The sequence below is a fragment of the Hyperolius riggenbachi genome, chromosome 1 (genome assembly GCF_040937935.1).
Source record: "Hyperolius riggenbachi isolate aHypRig1 chromosome 1, aHypRig1.pri, whole genome shotgun sequence".
NCBI classification, from domain to species: Eukaryota; Metazoa; Chordata; class Amphibia; order Anura; family Hyperoliidae; genus Hyperolius; species Hyperolius riggenbachi.
This window is the reverse complement of record NC_090646.1, coordinates 593,884,564-593,906,499: the sequence shown is the minus strand read 5'-3', so window position 1 is coordinate 593,906,499 and position 21,936 is coordinate 593,884,564. Positions and strand designations below refer to the sequence as shown.

Here is a 21,936-nt window from a genome sequence, read left to right as displayed (position 1 = left end):
CAAAAAGACCTTATAGTTTTTGAGAAAATCGATTTTTAAGTTTCAAGGGCAAAAATGTCTTTTAAATGCGGAAAATGGCAGGTTTTTTTTGCACAGGTAACAATAGTGTATTATTTTCATAGATTCCCCCAAGTGGGAAGAGTTTTACTTACTTCGTTCTGAGTGTGGGAAATATAAAAAAAAACGACATGGGGTCCCTCCTCCCAGACATCTTTAACCCCTTGTCCCCCATGCAGGCTGGGATAGCCAGAATGCGGAGCACCGGCCGCGTGGGGCTCCGCACCCTGACTATACCAGCCCGCATGGTCCATGGATTGGGGGGTCTCGGAAGGGGAGGGGCAGCCAAGCTTTCCCCTCCCCCTCCGAGCCCTTGTCCATTCCAAGGGCAAGGGGCTCTTCTCCACCTCCGATGGGCGGTGGAGGCCGCGATTTCCTGGGGGGGGGGTTCATGGTGGAATCTGGGAGTCCCCTTTAAAAAGGGGTCCCCCAGATGCCCACCCCCCCTCCCAGGAGAAATGAGTGTAGAGGTACTTGTACCCCTTACCCATTTCCTTTAAGAGTTAAAAGTAAATAAACACACAAACACTTAGAAAAAGTATTTTAATTGAACAAAAAACATAACCACGAAAAAAGTCCTTTAATATTCTTAATTAACCAATAATACTTACCTGTCCCTTTAAATAAATGATCCCTCGCAATATCCTCGGAAATGTTCTATCAGTTACAATGTAACAAAGTTATTACAATGTAACCACTTTGTTACATTGTAACTACGCCGCACCCGACGTCACTCGCCGCTCAGCCGCCGCATACGCGTCCGTGCAGGACGCTAAGTCCCCGCTGGCCCCCGCTGTCCACCCCGCCCACATCTGTCACCCACATGTCACCCACATGTGGGTGATATGTGGTTGACATGTGGGAGAGGCGGGGAGGGCAGTGGAGCCGGCGGGAACTTAGCGTCCTGCACGGAGTCCGGACCCGACAGAGCTCTGAGCTATATAGCTCAGAGGCAGAGCTCTCTAAGCATCTTTGTATTTGGGCTCCAAGGAGCCCCATTGGTTCTTAGCAGACCAATGGGGTTCCTTCAAATCAGAAGGAACCCCATTGGTCTGCTAAGGACCAATGGGGCTCCTTGGAGCCCAAATACAAAGATGCTTAGAGAGCTCTGAGCTATATAGCTCAGAGCTCTGTCGGGTCCGTGCAGCACGGACACGTGTGAGGCGGCTGAGCGGCGAGTGGCGTCGGGTGCGGCGTAGTTACAATGTAACAAAGTTGTTACATTGTAATAACTTTGTTACATTGTAACTTATAGAACATTTCCGAGGATATTGCGAGAGATCATTTATTTAAAGGGACAGGTAAGTATTAATGGTTAATTAAGAATATTAAAGGACTTTTTTCGTGGTTGTGTTTTTTGTTCAATTAAAATACTTTTTCTAAGTGTTTGTGTGTTTATTTACTTTTAACTCTTAAAGGAAATGGGTAAGGGGTACAAGTACCTCTATACTCATTTCTCCTGGGAGGGGGGGGTGGGCATCTGTGGGACCCCTTTTTAAAGGGGACTCCCAGATTCCACCATGAACCCCCCCCCCCCAGGAAATCGCGGCCTCCACCTCCACCGCCCATCAGAGGTGGAGAAGAGCCCCTTGTCCTTGGATTGGACAAGGGCTCGGAGGGGGAGGGGAAAGCTTGGCTGCCCCTCCCCTTCCGAGACCCCCCAATCCATGGACCATGCGGGCTGGTATAGTCAGGGTGCGGAGCCCCACGCGGCCGGTGCTCCTCATTCTGGCTATTCCAGCCTGCATGGGGGACAAGGGGTTAAAGGGGTCTGGGAGGGGGGACCCCACGTCGTTTTTTTTTTTATATTTCCCACACTCAGAATGAAGTAAGTAAAACTCTTCCCACTTGGGGGAATCTATGAAAATAATACACTATTGTTACCTGTGCAAAAAAAACTGACATTTTCCGCATTTAAAAGACATTTTTGCCCTTGAAACTTAAAAATCGAATTTCTCAAAAACTATAAAGTCTTTTTGAAAAAATGTTTTTCCTCTTATTCCCACTGATCCCCTTAATATACCCTGGGAATTTGGTGTTAGTAAACTTTAAGCAGGCTTTGCTATTAACCGTTAAAGTTGGCGGGTTTTTAAATGTATACATTTTTACTTTGAAACTTTAACATCGATTTTCTCAAAAACTATAAGGTCTTTTTGAAAAAAAAAATGTCCTCTTATTCCTCCTGATCTCCTTAATATATTCTCCAAATTTGAGGCTCTTAGCATTTAAGGGGGCTTTGCTATTAACCCTTAAAGTCGTCGGCTTTTTTATATTATACGGAGCGTTACGGTTTAACGCGAAATTACGGTAGCGTTTAATGCGAAATTACGGCATGAACGAAACGCGAAATTACGCGTTGAAAATTACGCTTACGGTATTTTCAATTACGATTTTAATGGCAATTACGCTACCGCAATTTCGCATCGTAATCGCAAATTTCGCATGCGTAATTATAGTAATGCGAAATTACAAAAATTTCGGCTCAACTCTAAGTGCAGCACAGGCACTACTATAATTCCAAAATAGTAGTATGTATACATTGGGACCTGTGCCATTTCTCTGATTTTTCCATAACTGTGATTAGGAGTTATCAGAACGATTTGACTTGTTGCCTGAGCCAGGTCTTTAAAACTTCAAAACTTCTTCTTTCAGCTTTCTGGCAAAGCACAGTTGAGCAATGTTGTGAAGCCTCTGGAACTGCCAACAACATTCAGTGATGTGGAACCTGGGACCATCTGTGAATCGGCAGGGTGGGGCAGAACCAGGAATGAGCCAGGCAGCGATTCAGACAAGCTATTGGAAGTCAGCCTGCCTGTTATAAGTAGACAGAAATGTGCTGCAATGTGGAAACCTCAAGCTCAAGGTATCACCAAAAATATGATGTGCACTCTGGATGCCGCAGAAGGAAAAGATACTTGCAATGTAAGTATAAAATACTTCTGTTTATCTGGGAATATTCCTAAAACTAGCTTTATCAGTATTACAGTAATCTGTTTTTATTTAGTTTGGCTGCATATTCAGGCAAATATATTTCCTTAAGGCAGAATATTAACTCACCATTCATTTTTAGATCTGTTTCATGATAAGACTCGATAGTGGGCAATGTGGGCAGTATCTACAGCTGGGACGAGGTCCACCAGCACTAGAGGCTGAGACTGAAAGGCTCCCTCCAGAGCTCCCAACATCCCCAGATAAAAGAATATGGCAGATGGCTGTCATCATGTGCTCCTAGATAAAATAATTATGTAGCTAGATACACCTGATATACAGGACTTAAGTAGCCCTGTGTCCTCAGATAAAAGAATTAAGGAGGTCAGGCAAGGCCGGATTTATACTTTTTGTCCCACTAGGCCAACTATGTTGTGGCTCCCCTTTTATGTGCAGCTGCACTCCCCCTTTCCATGTGCAGCTCCCTCTTCCAATTTTCAGCCTCCTCTTTCATATGTAGCAACCTCTCTTTCATGTTCAGGTGCCCAAGACCCGGGCTTATGTGACATTTCCAGAAATTCGGCCCTGAGGCCAGGTACTCCCTGGACAGAAGGTATAAGTAACCAAGTATCCCCAGATAGATGATCTAAGTAGACTGGAAACAATGCAGGCCAGAAAGCCTTGGCAAAGACAAACACCACTATTTTGTGGTTATTACTGAGGCAAGAATCCTCAGCACCGGAGCAAGAATCCTCAGCATAGCACACCACACAATCCACTCTACACTATAGAGAGAGTAAGGAGAAGGCACACCACAGACTTCTGCTAAACATCAATATAACAATCCCACTACATGTTTTGGTGGTGGTAAAGGGCACACAACTGAAACCTGGTGTGTGATTGCTCTAGCTATATTTCTGTTTAGCAGAAGCCTGTGGTGTGCTATCTCCTTATTCTTTTTACAGCAAATAATTGGACAGATAGACAAATGACAGTGCTAAAGGCTGCACCTGAAATGAAAACCAACAGAGGCATTGCAGAGCCCCACTGGGGCTAAATACATGCCTTGAATGCAAAACAGATGCAAATTATGTACTAATTCTGTGCACACATTATTTACTAAAGCTAACACCCTCCTTTGGCTAACAATTCATCTGTGAAACGGCTGTTAGGCCTTGCAATTTTCTGTCAGGGGTCTTGGGGAAGAAATAAAGGAGTTGTGTCACGGACGGTTGCAGGGCCGCAGGCGCGTCCTGTAACCGCCCGTGAAGAAAAAGCGATCGCACTCGATTCCCTGCATCGATTGCGCTTCAAATCGATACAATCTGGGTTGAGTGTGTAGGGGGAGCTGAAGTCCTTTTCTTAGCAGAGAGAGCACCATCCTAAAGGCTGGATGGCTCTTTTGATATGCTAATGAGCCTGGGCCCAGAGAGCCCCTGGCTTCAAGCTGTGCGGATGGCCCATCCATCAGGTATAAGGTGACACCTAGCTGATCTCATGTAGATGTTAATTAACCAAGGGGTGATCAGGATGCCTAGGTGCAGCCAGGCAGGCTACAAATCTCCGGGAGGTCTTGACACCTTGCTCACTGGTAAAGATCAAAGGGAAGTTAGCAGCTAGAACACATCCTGAATAAACCTGAGTCTCATAGCATAATCCATAACTTCCCAGATCTGTCATATTTCTGGGGTTCCTGAGATGGCAGCTTCGCCAAACGTGGGGGAAGTGTAGCATGAGCCCCGGTGCTGGTTCTGAGGAAGTTTTAGAACATTCTGAGGTAAGGACTGCCAGTTAGGCAGTTTGAAAATGCCCTGATGATACCACAGGGGTCCCACCCCTCATGTCTGGTATCAGGGCGCTGGGTAAATCTGCCCTGACCTGTACGGTTCGGTGAGATAGAGCCCATATATGGGTAGATATGATTTCTAGCCCCCAGGATAAGGGGAGGGCTTATCTCATCTTCTAAGGGGTTGTATGGCTCCCCGCCCTCACTCCCTTCTACTGAAGCAGGGGCATAAGAATGGCAGAGGACCCAAACTCAGTGTCCTCCACACTGAAACATCTTGAACTCATCAGATGCCAGCTTGAGGATATGCTGGCATCCACCTGGTCTGAACTCTGAACTCAAATTGAAACCCAGAACTCTGTTTTCCCACAAAAAGGACATCTTTCCAGGAACTAAGTATTTTTCTCCCTTTTATTTTTCATACTGGCTATTACTGTCTTAATAATTGTGATTTTAATAATTGTCTGTATATATTAATTATTTATATTGCGTGAATAAACGACTTTCTCCAAGTCATTCACTGTCTGCTACCCTGCTTATCAGCACACACACAGAACTGATCCCGGGTCTCTGAAGATACGCTACTGTTTGTTTGTTGTTGGCTAGACAAAATACCGTGTGTTTAACCATTTTATTCGCAGGACTAGTCAGTCAGTTAGTGGGCTCCACGGTCCCATGGTAACCGCGGTGGTGGCAGTTTACTCTGAACCAGTAGGTGACGTTGTAATTACCCGTGTCTCACAGGCTCCCTTCTGAGTTGTCTGCGGCTAATTCTTAACGGTTCCTGCGCATTGACTGCGACCAGAGTTCGCACGATCTGTGCGCTGGCACCGTTTAGAAGGCTAAGTGCGGTCAGCCACTAGGGCTCCTGTGACAGTGTTAGGCAGCGGTTGGGACCTGTGTTGTGCTGAAAGTATCTGCGATAGCGCTAGCGCTATCGAGAAACGAACTAATTCGTTGGTGTAGCTGGAAGGCAATATATTTTTTATATATACAGAGAGACTGTGTAGCCAGTACCCCTCCCCAAAAGTTTTATTTTATTTGGCGTGGAAATGTCCGGGAACTACAAGAAAATGTGCCTGGCGGACCTGCAAAATCTTTGCCAAGAGAGAGGCATTGATGTCGGCCGCAAGAAACAAGGGGACCTGGTAACGGAATTGTTTCAATGGGATACCCAGCAACTGCAGGAGCTGGATGTGTCTGCTGAGGTAGACGCTGACCCATCTGACTCAAGGCAAGGGGAACCAGAGACTGAGACTCCTGACCGTACAGAGGTTGTGCATCCTGAGGGCCCTGCATCAACAGTTACGCAGGAGAATGTCAGTGTGGACCCCAATCCCAGAGTTTCTGAAAGTACTCGCCTGGAACCGGCCAGTACTGGACTGTCCGTTTGTACTGATCCGCTAATGCAGCAGGCATTACAAAAGCTGATGGACACTGACCTGGACAAGTACCTGCAGTACATGCGTGAAGAGCGCCAAATGCGGGAGGAACGGGAGCGGCAAGCTGCTGCTGCTGCTGCTGCTGAACGCCACGCGGAGAGGGATGCCGCTGAGCGAGAACGGGAGCGCCAACGACAGCATGAGCTAAACATGGCAAAAGTGCAACAGGCCAGCCGGAGTTCACCGCCCAGTCTCCCTGCTGAAGGAGCTGCACCACCCGTAAGTGCAAAATTTAAATTTGCTAATATTGAAAAAGACACAGACATTGACTTGTTTTTGCGGTCTTTTGAAAAAGCATGCCGTCAGTATCGTCTGTCCCAAGACCAGTGGGCCAGACATCTGACATCTTTGCTGCGCTACAAAGCGCTTGATGCCTTCGCAGAATTGCCTGCGGAGAAGGATAATGATTATGCTGCTATAAAAGACGCTATCATTACTAAGTACCAGCTGACGCCAGAAGCCTATCGGAAAAAGTTCAGGGCCTGGCAGAAAAAGCCTTCTGATTTGTACCGAGATGTGGCCAGCAGCTTGCTCACCACACTCCGCCAGTGGACACTAGGCCTCACCAAAGGGTCTTATGATGTCCTGGAGGACTTGATAGTCCTGGAACAATTTCTGAACATTTGCCCTGCTGATGTACGCCAGTTTGTGCTAGAACGCAGGCCGGCTTCAGCAACTGTCGCTGCAGACCTTGCTGAGACTTTTGCAACTACCCGGGTGGCTGATACCCGCAGAACTGTCCCATCCAGCTGGAGAGGAGGTCAGCCCAATACCTCGGCAGACCCTCCTGCCCCTGTGAGCCGTCCGCCACAGAGGCCACCCAGCGCAGCTGCTGCACCCAGGCCTGCAGCGCCTGGAGTAGTCACATGTCACTACTGCCGCCAGCCCGGACACATGAAATTCGACTGTCCGGAGCGGAGACAGACACCACCAGCACCTGGATCATCTGCATCACCTGCACCTCACCCACAGCAGAGGCAGCCCGCCAGCGAACCACAGCCTGGATCATCAGATTTTGTCCTGTTTGCCCGCGGAAAGGAAATCCGCGACCGAACCGACCAGCAGCAACTTGTTAGAGTGAACGGCAAAGTTGTCACCGGATTTCGAGACACCGGAGCTGACATCACGTTAGTTCACTCACATCTTGTGCCAAAGGAGAGCATCAGCTCCAGCCGATCCCTTGCCCTTACTGGAGTAGAGGGCACCCTTTTTCACATAGCCCACGCGACAGTGAAGCTGGATTGGGGAGTGGGAGGAATCCAAGAAAGGGTTGTTGGGGTTATGAAGGATCTCCCAGTCCCTGTGTTGCTGGGGACTGATTTGGGCAAGCTTGTGTCCTACTATGAACCTGCCACGACCGCCTTGTCGCTCACGGAAGGAGACGGACTCTCCACCCACCACCAGGTACTTTATACACTTGGGGGAGCACCAGGGGGAGGTGGGTTGAATGTGCCCAGTTCAAGGGTACCAGGTTCAATAGTGCCTGCTTCCAAGGCACCTGAGTTTGATGTACAGACTGTCTGTTGTGATGATGCTGTAACTGTACCTGAGTTTACTGTACAACCTGTCTGTAATGAAAAAAATGTCTATACCTGTCAATGTCATTACTGCATGCAATGATGATTTGAGTAATGTCCGTCTGTGCCATTCTGACAGTGTACCTGTGCTAGCAGTACTGCGCAGCTGCACTGCTCAGAACCCGAGCTCAGAACAGGTGGAGGGGGTTCCGGCCTCCTCCCCCTCCTCTGACCGCAGGGATGAGACCTTTCAGCCGCTGCCCTCGTGTGACATGAGCCAGTTGGCTGAAACTGACAGCGCCGTATTCTCAGCCGCACTACAAAGTGACCCAAGCCTGGAGGTGCTCAGGCAGCAAGCCGCTGAGCCCCTCGCAGACGGGGCCACTTTCAAGGTGTACTGGGAAGGTGGGAGACTGTACAGTGAGTCTGTACAGCCCCCTACAGGTAGATCCCACGCGAATACCAAATGGCTTGTGGTCCCGAGTGCGTTCAGGGGACATGTGCTGAAATCCGCACATGGTAATCCTCTGACAGGGCACTCAGGGGTCCGCAAGACACTTGCCGGTATTCGGAAACAGTTTTATTGGCCCCGGATGAACAGGGATGTAGCAAACTACTGCAGAGCATGTGCCGTCTGTCAGGAGCTGGGAAGGTCCAGGGATCCCCGCGGGGTTCCCTTAGGTCCACAGCCACTTAGCAGGGGAACCCTGCGTGGGCTGGCTGTTGACCTAACCAACCCACTGCCCGTTGTCAGCAGTCCCGGCAGACACCACGTCCGACTGCAGTGGCGCAAACGCCCTGTCCAGAATGGTCCATGTCGGGTCAACTCTGAGGGTAGCAGACCGCGCCCAGTCCAGGGGAACCGAGCCACAGGCTCCAATAGGTTTTCCCGCCGCACCGGCAACCCGAGACCCGTCAGCCAGGTTGGCCGACACGCAGCGGGCAGCCGACCCCAGAACGCCAACGGGGAACTAGATCAGATCTCGCAGGCTAGCGGCAACGACACACATCTTGCTGATGAATGTCTATCTGCCTTCTCCCCAGGGAGGGCTGTCACGGACGGTTGCAGGGCCGCAGGCGCGTCCTGTAACCGCCCGTGAAGAAAAAGCGATCGCACTCGATTCCCTGCATCGATTGCGCTTCAAATCGATACAATCTGGGTTGAGTGTGTAGGGGGAGCTGAAGTCCTTTTCTTAGCAGAGAGAGCACCATCCTAAAGGCTGGATGGCTCTTTTGATATGCTAATGAGCCTGGGCCCAGAGAGCCCCTGGCTTCAAGCTGTGCGGATGGCCCATCCATCAGGTATAAGGTGACACCTAGCTGATCTCATGTAGATGTTAATTAACCAAGGGGTGATCAGGATGCCTAGGTGCAGCCAGGCAGGCTACAAATCTCCGGGAGGTCTTGACACCTTGCTCACTGGTAAAGATCAAAGGGAAGTTAGCAGCTAGAACACATCCTGAATAAACCGGGGTGTCATCACGGCAGAGGTCGGTTCCACTCTTAAAGTGGAGAATCCAACCACACCCACTTTTTATGCCCTGCCTAAGGTGCATAAGAACCTCGCTAGACCACCGGGACGACCCATCGTCTCCGGCAATGGGTCACTAACTGAACGGATAAGTGTTTATGTGGATAAACATCTACAGCCACATGTTCATCGACTACCCTCATATGTTCGTGATACCCTGCACCTTCTAGGCATTCTTGAGGGTTTGCAGTTACCGGCCGGGTGTTGTCTGGTGACCCTGGACGTGGAGGCCCTCTACTCCAGCATCCCACAGGAGAGGGGTGTTGAGGTTGTGGGTAAATTTCTCTCTGAAATGGATGTGGGTGAGATCCCCCACAACCTGTTCATTCTTGATCTTTTGACATTTATTTTACAGAACAATGTGTTCATGTTTGATGGCGTCCACTACCTCCAGGTGCAGGGGGCCGCGATGGGGACCACCTGCGCCCCCTCATTGGCGAACCTGTACCTGGGGGATTGGGAACGCCATCTTTTTGGCAGTGATGCCCTCGTCGTGTACCTGTGCCACATTGTGGCGTGGCACAGGTACATAGACGATGTGCTTATGTTTTGGACGGGTGGCGTGGAGCTACTGAATGAATTTGTAGCCATTTTGAATGACAATAACTGGAATTTGAAATTTACCATGGAATACAATGAACACTCTGTGGCCTTTTTGGATCTCATGATTAGTGTCGGGTCGGATGGATTCCTGTCAACCAATCTGTATCGCAAACCTACAGCGACCAATGCATACCTTCATGCCGATAGTGCACATCCTATCCATACGATTCGTGGGATTCCCATGGGTCAATACTTGAGGGCACGCCGGAATTGCAGCGATGAAATCACTTTTGAGAAGGAAGCTAAGTTATTACGTTCTCGCTTTAGAGAAAGAGGCTACAAGGATCGTTGGCTAAAAAAAGCCTACAAACGGGCGAAGATGTCGGATCGTACGACTCTCCTTACTAAAAAAGACAAAGACACTCTAAGCAGTAACAATACACGTTTAATAACCCGATACAGCGATCAAAACAGTGAGGTTGACAGGATACTCCGCCGACACTGGCATGTGTTGACAAATGACAGAGTGGTAAGGGACTTTGTATCACCGGTCCCTCAGGTGACTTTTAAACGCAGTAGAACTCTGCAAAATCATGTCACATCCAGCCATTTCTGGGGGAAAAATGGCCCCCAGAAACATTGTATTGTCACGGGGACCTATAGTTGTGGTGGGTGCGTTTACTGTCGCTATTTACAGATAGGTAAGAATATCACTCTGCCCAATGGACGTCAATGGAATTTAAAACACTTTGTTAATTGCAACACCGTGGGGGTTGTTTACCTGATGTACTGCAAATGCGGCAGTTTTTATGTCGGCAAAACATCGAGAGCCTTTAAGGAAAGAATTAAAAATCATGTGGGGGATGTCGCAAATTGCAACTTTAAATCCCCCATTTCCAGACACGTCCATTTGGAGCATAGAGGTGATCCCAGCTTTATTAGATTCATAGGTCTGGACAGGGTCCATGTCCACCCTAGAGGTGGTGACATTGACAGAGCCCTTCTACAACTAGAGTCCCGTTGGATTTTTGATCTTAAAGCCACTGAACCGAAGGGTTTAAATGACAGCATTAACTACCGGGTATTTCTGCCGGTTTAGGGTCGTAGGACTGAGTCCTGGTCCTTCTCCTCTCTTTTCCCCCTCCCCTCCTTCTCCCTCTTTTGTCCCCCCTCTTCCTCCCCCTCCCCTCTCCTTTCCTGTTTCCCTTCCTCCCCTTGTTCCTTTCTTCCTCCCCCTGTCCTCCCCTTGGCCTGTTTGGGTTTTTCCCGTGCATGCATCGGGGACACGCGCTGGGGTGCCCCCCCCTTTCCCCCCCCCTCCTTTTCTCCCCCTCCCCCTCTCCCTTTCCTCCCTCCCCCTTTCCTGTCCCTTGTCCCACACCTCTCCTCCCCCCCTGCTGCTCACTTCTCTCCTCCCACAGGTGGCTCTTTGTTTTTGCGGGTCAATTATCATACGCGGGTGCGATTATACCCACTTGTGTATTATTCTATATTAGTATTTGGGGCGGGTCTCTCTCCACCTCTTCCTTTTTTATTTATTTTTGATTTATAAGTATGTATACATATACATGTGTCTGTTGAATATGTGCCCCGTGTCTTGATGCCCGGCGCCCCAAATTTCTTGGACTGGGACGTCCGGGCTCACGACTACGGGTCGCGTGTTCTCATTTACATCTACAGGGGCCTTGCTCCCTGCATTTGCTCCTTGTTTGTTTTTTATTTTTTATACTTTTCACATATATATATGTTTGTTGCTTTTCACTTATATATATATATATATTTTTGTTTATTATCTTCTTTATATAATGCATTGATGGTTATTTGCCGGGTGCGCCTGTGGGGTCCGCCCTGCCCTCTGCCCGGCCTGCCCGTCCTCCCCATTGGATGTTTTCCAGGTGTGTCATTTGATGGGCGCCGGTCGGCGCCCGCCTGTGACGCATTGCTGGAGCGCATCCGCGCTCCACATGGGGGCCGCCCATACGCCGGCCGGTTGGTGGGCGTGTGGCGGGGACGCGCACGGCTCTGGGCGGGCGGTGGGGCGGGCCGCACGGGTGCATTCGGTATTAATGGACGCCGTCATGGCGTCCATACTATTACCACGCTGTTTGCCTTTGATAAGGCCGCAAGATGCGGCGAAACATGTCAGGCTTTTCCTGACAGCGCGGATGTTCTCCTCCATCCCTCCTCCATTTGACATTTGCTGGTTCTTCTGGTCCCACGGACATCCAGCCTCTTGGCTTTGGGGCAACTGCATGGCCACACAAAGAAACTTTGCTGGCACGCACACTGGCTCCGGATTTCACCATTTCAGTGTGGTAACTATATGAGAACTGCTTTTTACGCTCACAGGTGGCTGGAAGATTTCATGTGCCCTGCGAGTGGGTGATTTTGTGTTTCTGTCATTCCCTGAGTCTACTTTGGGAAAAGACTTTTGTCTTGTGTCCCATTGTTACATGCCCTGCGATTGGGGGACTGTTTTGCTTGCATGTGCTCATCGCTTGCCATCTAACCACACTGCATGCTACCAATGTGCTTGTTGCCATTTTTACTTCCAGCTTACAAGCTTGCTTGTGCCCTTGCTGTGGATGCTGCCTTTAAACTCGCTTATTTGTGCTTGTTACCAACCTCAGGAACATTAATCAGAAGCTGTGCTTATACTGACTGCTCTGTATTGCCTTTTATCTACTGGACTTTCACCTTGGCGGCCCTCTCAGCTGCTCACTACAGTGGGACCACCACCAAGCTTTTGTTGAGTGTATTCCAACATGGGGGACTGCAGCCCCTAACTCATTTTTGAAGGGTTTGTGAGGAGAATTTTATGGGGTATTTGTGGGGGTTTTTGTATTTTTGTCATTTGTATATTTGTAATGTGTTTGCTCATTTTTGATACATGTTATTAAAAGGTTTTTCATCCTTCTCATGCACCCAAGAGCCAATTCTCTTTTCTTTGGTATTTTACATCCTGAATAAACCTGAGTCTCATAGCATAATCCATAACTTCCCAGATCTGTCATATTTCTGGGGTTCCTGAGATGGCAGCTTCGCCAAACGTGGGGGAAGTGTAGCATGAGCCCCGGTGCTGGTTCTGAGGAAGTTTCAGAACATTCTGAGGTAAGGACTGCCAGTTAGGCAGTTTGAAAATGCCCTGATGATACCACAGGGGTCCCACCCCTCATGTCTGGTATCAGGGCGCTGGGTAAATCTGCCCTGACCTGTACGGTTCGGTGAGATAGAGCCCATATATGGGTAGATATGATTTCTAGCCCCCAGGATAAGGGGAGGGCTCATCTCATCTTCTAAGGGGGTGTATGGCTCCCCGCCCTCACTCCCTCCTACTGAAGCAGGGGCATAAGAATGGCAGAGGACCCAAACTCAGTGTCCTCCACACTGAAACATCTTGAACTCATCAGATGCCAGCTTGAGGATATGCTGGCATCCACCTGGTCTGAACTCTGAACTCAAATTGAAACCCAGAACTCTGTTTTCCCACAAAAAGGACATCTTTCCAGGAACTAAGTATTTTTCTCCCTTTTATTTTTCATACTGGCTATTACTGTCTTAATAATTGTGATTTTAATAATTGTCTGTATATATTAATTATTTATATTGCGTGAATAAACGACTTTCTCCAAGTCATTCACTGTCCGCTACCCTGCTTATCAGCACACACACAGAACTGATCCCGGGTCTCTGAAGATACGCTACTGTTTGTTTGTTGTTGGCTAGACAGAATACCGTGTGTTTAACCGTTTTATTCGCAGGACTAGTCAGTCAGTTAGTGGGCTCCACGGTCCCATGGTAACCGCGGTGGTGGCAGTTTACTCTGAACCAGTAGGTGACGTTGTAATTACCCGTGTCTCACAGGCTCCCTTCTGAGTTGTCTGCGGCTAATTCTTAACGGTTCCTGCGCATTGACTGCGACCAGAGTTCGCACGATCTGTGCGCTGGCACCGTTTAGAAGGCTAAGTGCGGTCAGCCACTAGGGCTCCTGTGACAAGTTGTATGCAGTACTTTTGCTGGCTGGTGCCCGGATATCTGTTTGCCTTGTTTTGCTATAAAGAATAGAAGCCTTGCTGAGAATCCCCTATGAAGAGATGGACTAGTCCAAAACTTGTCACTTCTGTCAGATTTCTACTACCTACTGTAAGTGACTGCATTATAAGGGAAAAGTCATGTATGGCTCATTTTACTCTGGAAAAAATGTACTTCTTATTTGCATATGTTTGCACATATTTTTAATTTTACCGTTTTTTGCTGTAGTGCCCCTTTAAAGCACACCTGAACTGAAAGAGATATGGAGGCTGTCATATTTTTTTCCATTTAAACAATGCAGATAAAGTGGTGATCGTAACTGCCAATAATTTCCATCATTACGTTCATAGTCATAATTATGAATAGAAATTAAAATGACATTACAATTACTGGTCGTAATTACTTCCACAGTTGATGTGCATGTATAAATACATACATACATACATACATGCATATTATTATTATTATTATTATTTAGTATTTATATAGCGCCGACATATTACGCAGCGCTGTACAGTGTATATATATATCTTGTCACTAACTGTCCCTCAAAGGAGCTCACAATCTAATCCCTACCATTGCCATATGTCTATATTATGTAGTGTAAGTACAGTAGTCTAGGGCCAATTTTTTTAGGGGGAGCCAATTAACTTATCCGTATGTTTTTGGAATGTGGGAGGAAACTGGAGTGCCCGGAAGAAACCCACGCAGACACGGAGAGAACATACAAACTCTTTGCAGATAGTGCCCTGGCTGGGATTCGAACCAGGAACCCAGCGCTGCAAGGCGAGAGAGCTAACCACTACACCATTATTGTTGCCTCTGAAGAAGCAGATTCATCTGTGAAACGGCTGTTAGTCCTTGCAATTTTCTGTCAAGGATCTTGGGGAAGAAATAAAGGAGTTGTATGCAGTACTTTTGCTGGCTGGTGCCCGGATATCTGTTTGCCTTGTTTTGCTACAATTGAATCTGGTTGATCCGGAGGCACGGCCTTCAACTCCTGCTACCCCCTTGGGGCTGCCTATCAGGGCATCTAGTGCCACCCTACGTGCTCTTCTTTTTATTGATTCTTTTATTCTTTATAAAGATATTCCTGAAAAAGGATTTAAAGGGATACTGTAGGGGGGGTCGGGGGAAAATGAGCTGAACTTACCCGGGGCTTCTAATGGTCCCCCGCAGACATCCTATGTTGGCGCAGCCACTCACCGATGCTCCGGCCCCGCCTCCAGTTCACTTCTGGAATTTCTGACTTTAAAGTCAGAAAACCACTGCGCCTGCACGCCCGTGTCCTCGCTCACGCTGATGTCACCAGGAGTGTACTGCGCAGACACAGACCATACTGGGCCTGCGCTGTGTGCTCTTGATGACATCAGCGGGATCGAGGACACGGCAACGCAGGCGCAGTGGTTTTCAGACTTTAAAGTCTGAAATTCCAGAAGTGAACCGGAGGCGGGGCCGGAGCATCGGTGAGTGGCTGCGCCAACACAGGATGTCTGCGGCAGAACGTTAGAAGCCCCGGGTAAGTTCAACTCATTTTCCCCTGACCCCCCTACAGTATCCCTTTAAACAATGATGCTGGCGAGATACCCTGCTCCCTACACAGTTTTTTAGCAGTTGGACAGAGTAACTGCCATTCACTAAGTGCTTTTGTAAATAAATATATCCCTGAGAACCCCCTATAAAGAGATGGACTAGTCCAAAACCTGTCACTTCTGTCAGATTTCTACTACCTACTGTAAGGCCTGGTTCACATTAGCGTTCGCTGTCCGGATTCGCCTGATCGGGTCCGGACCGTATACTGTACAAACGGAACGTACGTTCCACATAGCAATGCAAAGTCTATGCGGACGTTCACATGCGTCCGTTCCGTACAGAACAGAGCCGGATCGGATCCGGACTCCGAACACTTTTCCAACATGCGCTATTTTTCGTGTCCGGATCATCCGGCCCACGCACCCGGACCGGAGCCTGACTGCACCATCCGGAAATAGAAACCAATGGGAAACGGAAAGCACAGAACACACTGGCTACAAACACCTGACGTTCTACCCCACTTCCTATGCGTATTCTAGCGGCCATTTTGGATGGGGACACATGGGCCAAGCATTTCTGGAGTGGAGCAGCAGTGACTAACGTGCTGGAGCTGTTTGGCAGTATGTCGGAGGTGGAGGTGAGGCCTAAACAGCGGAGGACCTGATTCTACAGGTGCACCTTCTGCTGACCTCCCAGACCCCAACAATTATATAGTTTTATTTATAACTTTTACTAAACGGATCCGGATCGCAGCCGTATACATACCTGATGCTACCGGACCGAATCCGGATCGGATCCGGATCCGGTCCGGATCCAATCCGGTCATCTAGTCCGTTTGGCACAGAAACGCAAGAGTGAATGGGGCCTAAGTGACAGCAACATAAGGGAAAAGTCATTTATGGCTCATTTTACTCTGAAAAAATTTTTACTTCTTATTTGTATATGTTTGCACATATTTTAAATTTTACGTTTTTTCGCCATAGTGCCCCTTTAAGACCTCTTTATGTTGTTTTAGTTTATAAATCATGTATGTTGGTCATTGCCTTTTTGTTGTGGGAGCCTTTTACTTTATACTGTATTAATTACCATTTAACCAGAAAACATATCGCTGCAAACAAACATATGGCCAACAATTAGTACAACCATCAATATAGATTTGATTTTTCTTCCCTTTTCTCTTTTTTTTTGCCTAAGGGTGATTCTGGAGGACCTCTGATTTGCCAGGGGCAGCTCCGAGGAGTTGTTTCTTTTGGCCCAAAATATTGTGGAAATCCTGTGGAACCGGCAGTATATGCTTTCCTCAATGAAGATAACGTCAACTGGATTAAAAGAGGAATGGAAAATAAATGAAAATGAGCAGCTTTTGCCAATTGTTTGCTTTCATTGCTTGCTTGTGCGTTTATTTGCTACCAGAAACACAATGTAATCAGCTTTCTAGGAAGAGGAGAAGGAAAAAGAGTTAGATTGCAGCAACAATTAAATACATAAATACATAAAAAAAAAAAACCTCCTAGTAGGTGAGGCTACTTTTCAGGACCATCTTCTTTTTAATACAACTGCAATTTTGTGCCTTGCCTTTTCTAGCTTACTGTGCAAAGGAATAAAGGACTTCATTCATTTTAGTCACCTTGTGCCTGTACTTGTTTTTTCTATTATTTTTACAGGAAAATAAGTAATCATTTAGTAAGCAAAAGATTTATCATGCCAGTAGTCCACAGCACAGATGGGCATCCATCAGTGATGATTGTAACCAAGCTAATTACGATTATGCTAAATGTTCACAATGACAGCAATACGTAATTATAAATTGTTAATTCAATTGATTGTAATTTTGCATTAATTTTTGGGTAATTTTTGAGTAATTTTGTGCCGACTTTGACAGTAAATAGCAAAGCTATTGTCACCAAAATTGCTACCTATGTTAAAGGGAATAATGGGTACAAGGGAAAAAAATTATTTTCTAAAAAAAACATATAGTCTTTGAGAAAATCGATTTAAAATATGCAAAGAAAAATGTTTTTTAAACTTGGAAAAACGACAGTTTAAATACCATTTTTCTTTGCATTTTTAAAATCGATTTTCTCAAAAACTACGACTTAATGAAAAATTATTTTTTGACTCAATATTCTCCTAAAATTGCTACATAAATGAAATTGATGTATGTTGCAGAACAGAGTAAAGCAGACACATTGATATGTAACCTCTAGTCCTGTGCCCTGCTGCTTTTTATTACCCAAGGCCATGGCCTTTGTGGCCTTCCCAGAAATCTGGTCCTGAACATAATAGTGGCACTTGCAAATGTGTATTTACATGGATGCATACATTGTATACGCCATGGGTGACTCCTCCTTCAAACCACTAGGGGGTGCAGTGCTGCTGTGTCCATCATCTCTCTCTTCCTCCTCCTTGTGCCTGCAGAAAACACAAGAGTGGTGGTGCAATGCTAGGAATGCACAAAGGCTGCATACTGTAAAACACTGTTCTTTACAGGGGGAACTCCGCAGCTCTCTGTTCAGCTTCTGTGCAGAGTGACAGACAGAGGCACACATACTGCTGGCTGTGCTGCAGTCTCCTGTGTGTCTCTGCCTGGACTTCAGACAAACAAAAAATAAAAATAATATAACAAGTGTGATCTTCACACCCATAACAAGTGTAGCCACAAAAACACCTGATCTGAAGTATAGCTGAAAGAATGTGATTAAGTGGTCGCTCTTGGTAAACACCGTTTGGCACCAGCATTCAAATGACTGCACTTAGCAGCTTGACATTCACACATCTGCAGCAGATATCAATGTGGATCATAGATGTCTTCAAGCAATTAAGGAAATGTATTCACTTCAATCAGAAATCCAAGGTGCATATTGTCAGCATTCTTCATTACATCAGCAAAGCAACAATATGAATATAATTTCAGATTCGGGTGCTACATTGCAATCATAAGTCAACAGTATAGGCTTGATTCACAAAAGAGTGCTAACTGTTAGCACGGACGTTTTCGCGTGAATTTTCGCATTGCGCGCGATTGCGAATTTTCGCGTGAAACGATAACGTTTTTGCGCGCAAACGCAAATTTTACCGCGAAATCGATATTCTTTTCGCACGAAAAATTTGCGTTTTCGCGCGAAGCCGTTATCGTTTAGCGCGAAAATTCAATATCGTTTATCGTTTAGCGCGCAATGCGAAAATTCGCGAGAAAACGGCCGTGCTAACAGTTAGCACTCTTTTGTGAATCAAGCCCAATGAGACTGACCTAGGTTCAGCCTTAGGAAAACTGATCTAGACTACATGAAACAAAGAGAAACTACAGAAAAAGTAGGTCAGCTAAGTTAAGATGGAAAGAGAGACAATGAGAAATCTAGGAGTTTCAGTTATATACAAAAAAACTTGAATGGGTTGTGCTTGTCAATCACAGTAGGAACTTTCTATTGGCTTCCATGAGCCTGTTATTGACAGGACACAATGCACAGCCGCAAAGACTCCAGACCAAAGTGGTAGCTTTCGGTGACTTATACTCTGGGTTACAGGAATTGTGTTTTGAAATTGGTTTATTTATACTTTGCCAGTCCCAGAGCCTGTTTGTCTGTACATTTAAGCAGATAAAGCTCAATGGCCTTCCCCAAATCAGGATGTACCACTAAAATGATCAGAATCACTAGAATGTGTTGTACGACAAAAGTCAAACAATGACACAGGAACTCACTTTCCAGGAGGTCCTTATGCCCAGACTCAATGAGTAGATCAAGGATCAACTCTACACCCATTTTCTGCGGTATCCTGTTGTACGGGTTTACCACATCAATAGTTGCGAGCTGATCTCCTTCATGCCATTCCAAGCTTTCTACCTGCTGAATCATAGTATCCTTCAAATATGAAGGGATTTGCATGAAGCGAGGTCTAAGAACATGGTCCAGGTACTTGGAAAGGGACTCGGTGACCAAGCCCCTTCTGGAGATGATGGGTCTGCCCGGGGCACCCATCAGGTATGCAGCAAAGCATTTGTGAAGCCACAACACGCACAACCTTGAGGTGGATGGGCTACAACAGCAGTAGAACCCCCCGGGTACCACTCATCTCCACTACAAATAGGAAAAAGAGAGTACAATTTGCACAAGCTCACCAAAATTGGACAGTTGAAGACTGGAAAAATGTTGCCTGGTCTGATGAGTCTTGATAGAGTCACAATAAACAGAATGAGAACATGGATCCATCATGCCTTGTTCCCACTGTGCAGGCTGGTGGTGTAATGGTGTGGGGGATATTTTCTTGGCACACTTTAGGCCCCTTAGTGCCAATTGTGCATCGTTTACATGCCACGGGCTACCTGAGCATTGTTTCTGACCATGTCCATCCCTTCATGACCACCATGTACTCATCCTCTGATGGCTACTTTCAGTCGGATAATGCACCATGTCACAAATTGTGCATCGTTTAAATGCCACGGGCTACCTGAGCATTGTTTCTGACCATGTCCATCACTTCATGACCACCAGGTACCCATCCTCGGATGGCTACTTCCAGCAGGATAATGCACCATGTCATAAAGCTCAAATCATTTCAAATTGGCTACTTGAACATGACAATGAGTTCACTGTACTAAAATGGCCCCCACAGTCACCTGATCTGAACCCAATAGAGCATCTTTGCGATGTGATGGAATGGGAGCTTCGTGCCCTAGATGTGCATCCCACAAATCTCCATCAACTGCAAGATGCTATCATATCAATATGGGCCAACATTTCTAAAGAATGCTTTCAGTTTCAGCACCTTGCTGAATCAATGCCACATAGAATTAAGGCAGTTCTGAAGACGAAAGGTGGTCAAACACCGTATTAGTATAATCCTTTAGGTGAGTGTACATCACCATCCTGACGTGCAGCACACCTATAAAGAGAAATAGCCCAACAATATTGTTTCATGCTAAATGCGCATCCTCATGGACCAAACTCCATGGCAGGGAGAAAGCTCACCGCCATGTGAAACCTCACGGCATATATGCTGTTTAGCCTCTTCCTGGGTCAACCCACTGTCCAATCCCGACGCCTCTCACCTGGACGTCCGTGCGCGCTCCATCTTGGAGCGCAATACGTCATGTCCGCTTACATCTCCCGCTTGTTATGCCAAAAAGCACAAAACGCCACAGGATGTCACATAGTGCATTACCTTGGCAACGCGTCGTTACTACACTGCATCCCCAGAGCTTACAGAAGCATTCTCCAGCGTAGGGGATTTTCATACACGGGAGCTTAAAAAAAAGGGCAGGGGGACCCAAAAGTGAGAAGATCAGAGCACAATTAAACTGTCAATGAGACATAGAGAGCAAAGAAGTGCATACCATAGAGAGAAAGAGAACCCAAGACGCCAAGTGGTCAGCCCAGAATATGGCAACAAAGTAGCCCATTAAGAGAAGAAGCACGAAAATATACAAAGTGTAGCAAAACTTTTTACAAACCCATCTATCATAATATTAATTCAAAGAGACAACATCAGTATATATGTAAAGGGACATACACCCTAATACTTCTCCAAGAAGACACTAAGGTCATTTCGATCACTGAACTCCAAGGGTCCTATAGCATTCGTACAACTAATCAATAACGCTTCCCTCTGTGAGAGGGTTCTTCTATCCATGTTTCCACCTCATCTATGAGTTTTAACTAGTTCCAGGCCCACCACTTTAAGGACATCAGCATCCCCATGGTGAACCTCTCTCACGTGACTAGAGATTGAGGTGTCTGGGGGGTTGGGGCCCTGGGCCGCCTCTTAGTCAAATAGCAATCAGGCTGTGTGATGTCTGGGGTGGGAGGGATGAAGGGAGGCACTTTGGTGTCTCAGCCTTGGGTGCTGGAGGACCTTATCCCGGCTCTGGTCTGTGTGCTCTAACATCTTGTCAGCATACAGGAATTGATTCTGAAAAAAGCTGAGCAACTGAAAGCTTATTCTTTTTCTTTTAATTTAGCCAATAGTTGGTATCATCCTGATTCAAAACTTCATGTGGTACTTATTGTATCAAATGGAAATGTATCTATTCTGCTGTTATTTTTTTTAACCATCCATGAACTATGTACAGTAGTTTTGTACTTGTATAGTGATTTTCCTGTAACTACACATAAACCATGAAAGTATTTATGGTCCCCACTATTATAAAACTAATGTTGTCTTCCAGCATTCAGTCACTGTGGACATTATTTCATAATAATTCTCTTACAATTGAAACATTTGCATAGCACTTTTCTCCTGTCGGACTCAAAGCGCTCAAAAGCTAGGGTGAACTCCTTACCGTATAGGCACTGAGCCTAGCCAGGATTCAAAACCTGGTCTCCCATGTCAAAGGCAGAGCCCTTAACCAGTACACTATCCAGCCACTGCTATTTCATACCAGCAGCTGGAAAGACCAGGTAGGTATTACACAACAGGATATTAAACGAGAAATGTGTGATGGAAGATAGAGGTGTGAGCTGCTACAGTGACCAGAGCCAAACCCTGCCCATCAGACTATTACAGATTTAATCTAAATAAACTTGCGATAAAAATATTAAAGCTGCTTTGGAGTCTGACTTTTTTGTGCAG

The 21,936-nt window shown here is 46.6% G+C and overlaps 1 protein-coding gene across 1 annotated transcript in view; it reads left to right on the top strand.

Annotated features, from left to right (window-relative positions):
- The window catches only part of LOC137541401 (granzyme A-like), a 62,866-nt gene extending 46,147 nt beyond the window's left edge, over positions 1-16,719 (top strand). The window contains exons 4-5 of the mRNA XM_068262713.1: positions 2,710-2,979; positions 16,564-16,719. Coding sequence (XP_068118814.1) covers positions 2,710-2,979; positions 16,564-16,719 — 426 coding nt within the window. The remainder of the gene's footprint in view (positions 1-2,709; positions 2,980-16,563) is intronic.
- Positions 16,720-21,936: the final 5,217 nt, after the last annotated feature.